General features: G+C 53.7%; 1 protein-coding gene across 1 annotated transcript in view; it reads left to right on the top strand.

Annotated features, from left to right (window-relative positions):
* EMH_0033000 (ABC transporter, putative) overlaps window positions 1-324 on the top strand; it is a gene marked incomplete at both ends in the record, with an annotated part of 8,500 nt that overhangs the window by 1,143 nt on the left and 7,033 nt on the right. Inside the window, one exon of the mRNA XM_013494699.1 lies at window positions 259-324. Within this exon, the coding sequence (XP_013350153.1) occupies window positions 259-324 (66 nt within the window). The remainder of the gene's footprint in view (window positions 1-258) is intronic.

Genomic DNA, 324 nt, shown 5'->3' with positions numbered 1-324 from the left:
TTTTCACCCGGGTGTCTCAAAGGGCCTCGCGAGAGTTGGCTGCAACGGCATTCGCCCACATGCATGCTACTTCCTTTAGCAGCAACAACAAAGTACTGCTCATGCTGCTGCTGCCGTTGTTGCTGCTGCAGCTGCTACTGCTGCTGCTGTCCCTGCTGTTCTGGCTTGACTTAGTTTGCTTCTCTGTTTCCCCCTTCTGTTCATTTGTATGGGTCAGCCGCATGCACAGCTGCGTGCTGATGCGGGGTGCTGGTGCAGGTAGGGGAGCTAACAGCTGTCTTGACTCGAGGGACCAAGGCTATATCACTGCTTCTGAATGTTTTA

The sequence above is a fragment of the Eimeria mitis genome, genomic scaffold (assembly GCF_000499745.2).
Source record: "Eimeria mitis Houghton genomic scaffold, Emh_scaff1255, whole genome shotgun sequence".
NCBI classification, from domain to species: Eukaryota; Apicomplexa; class Conoidasida; order Eucoccidiorida; family Eimeriidae; genus Eimeria; species Eimeria mitis.
This window is presented reverse-complemented; position numbering and strand designations above follow the sequence as displayed.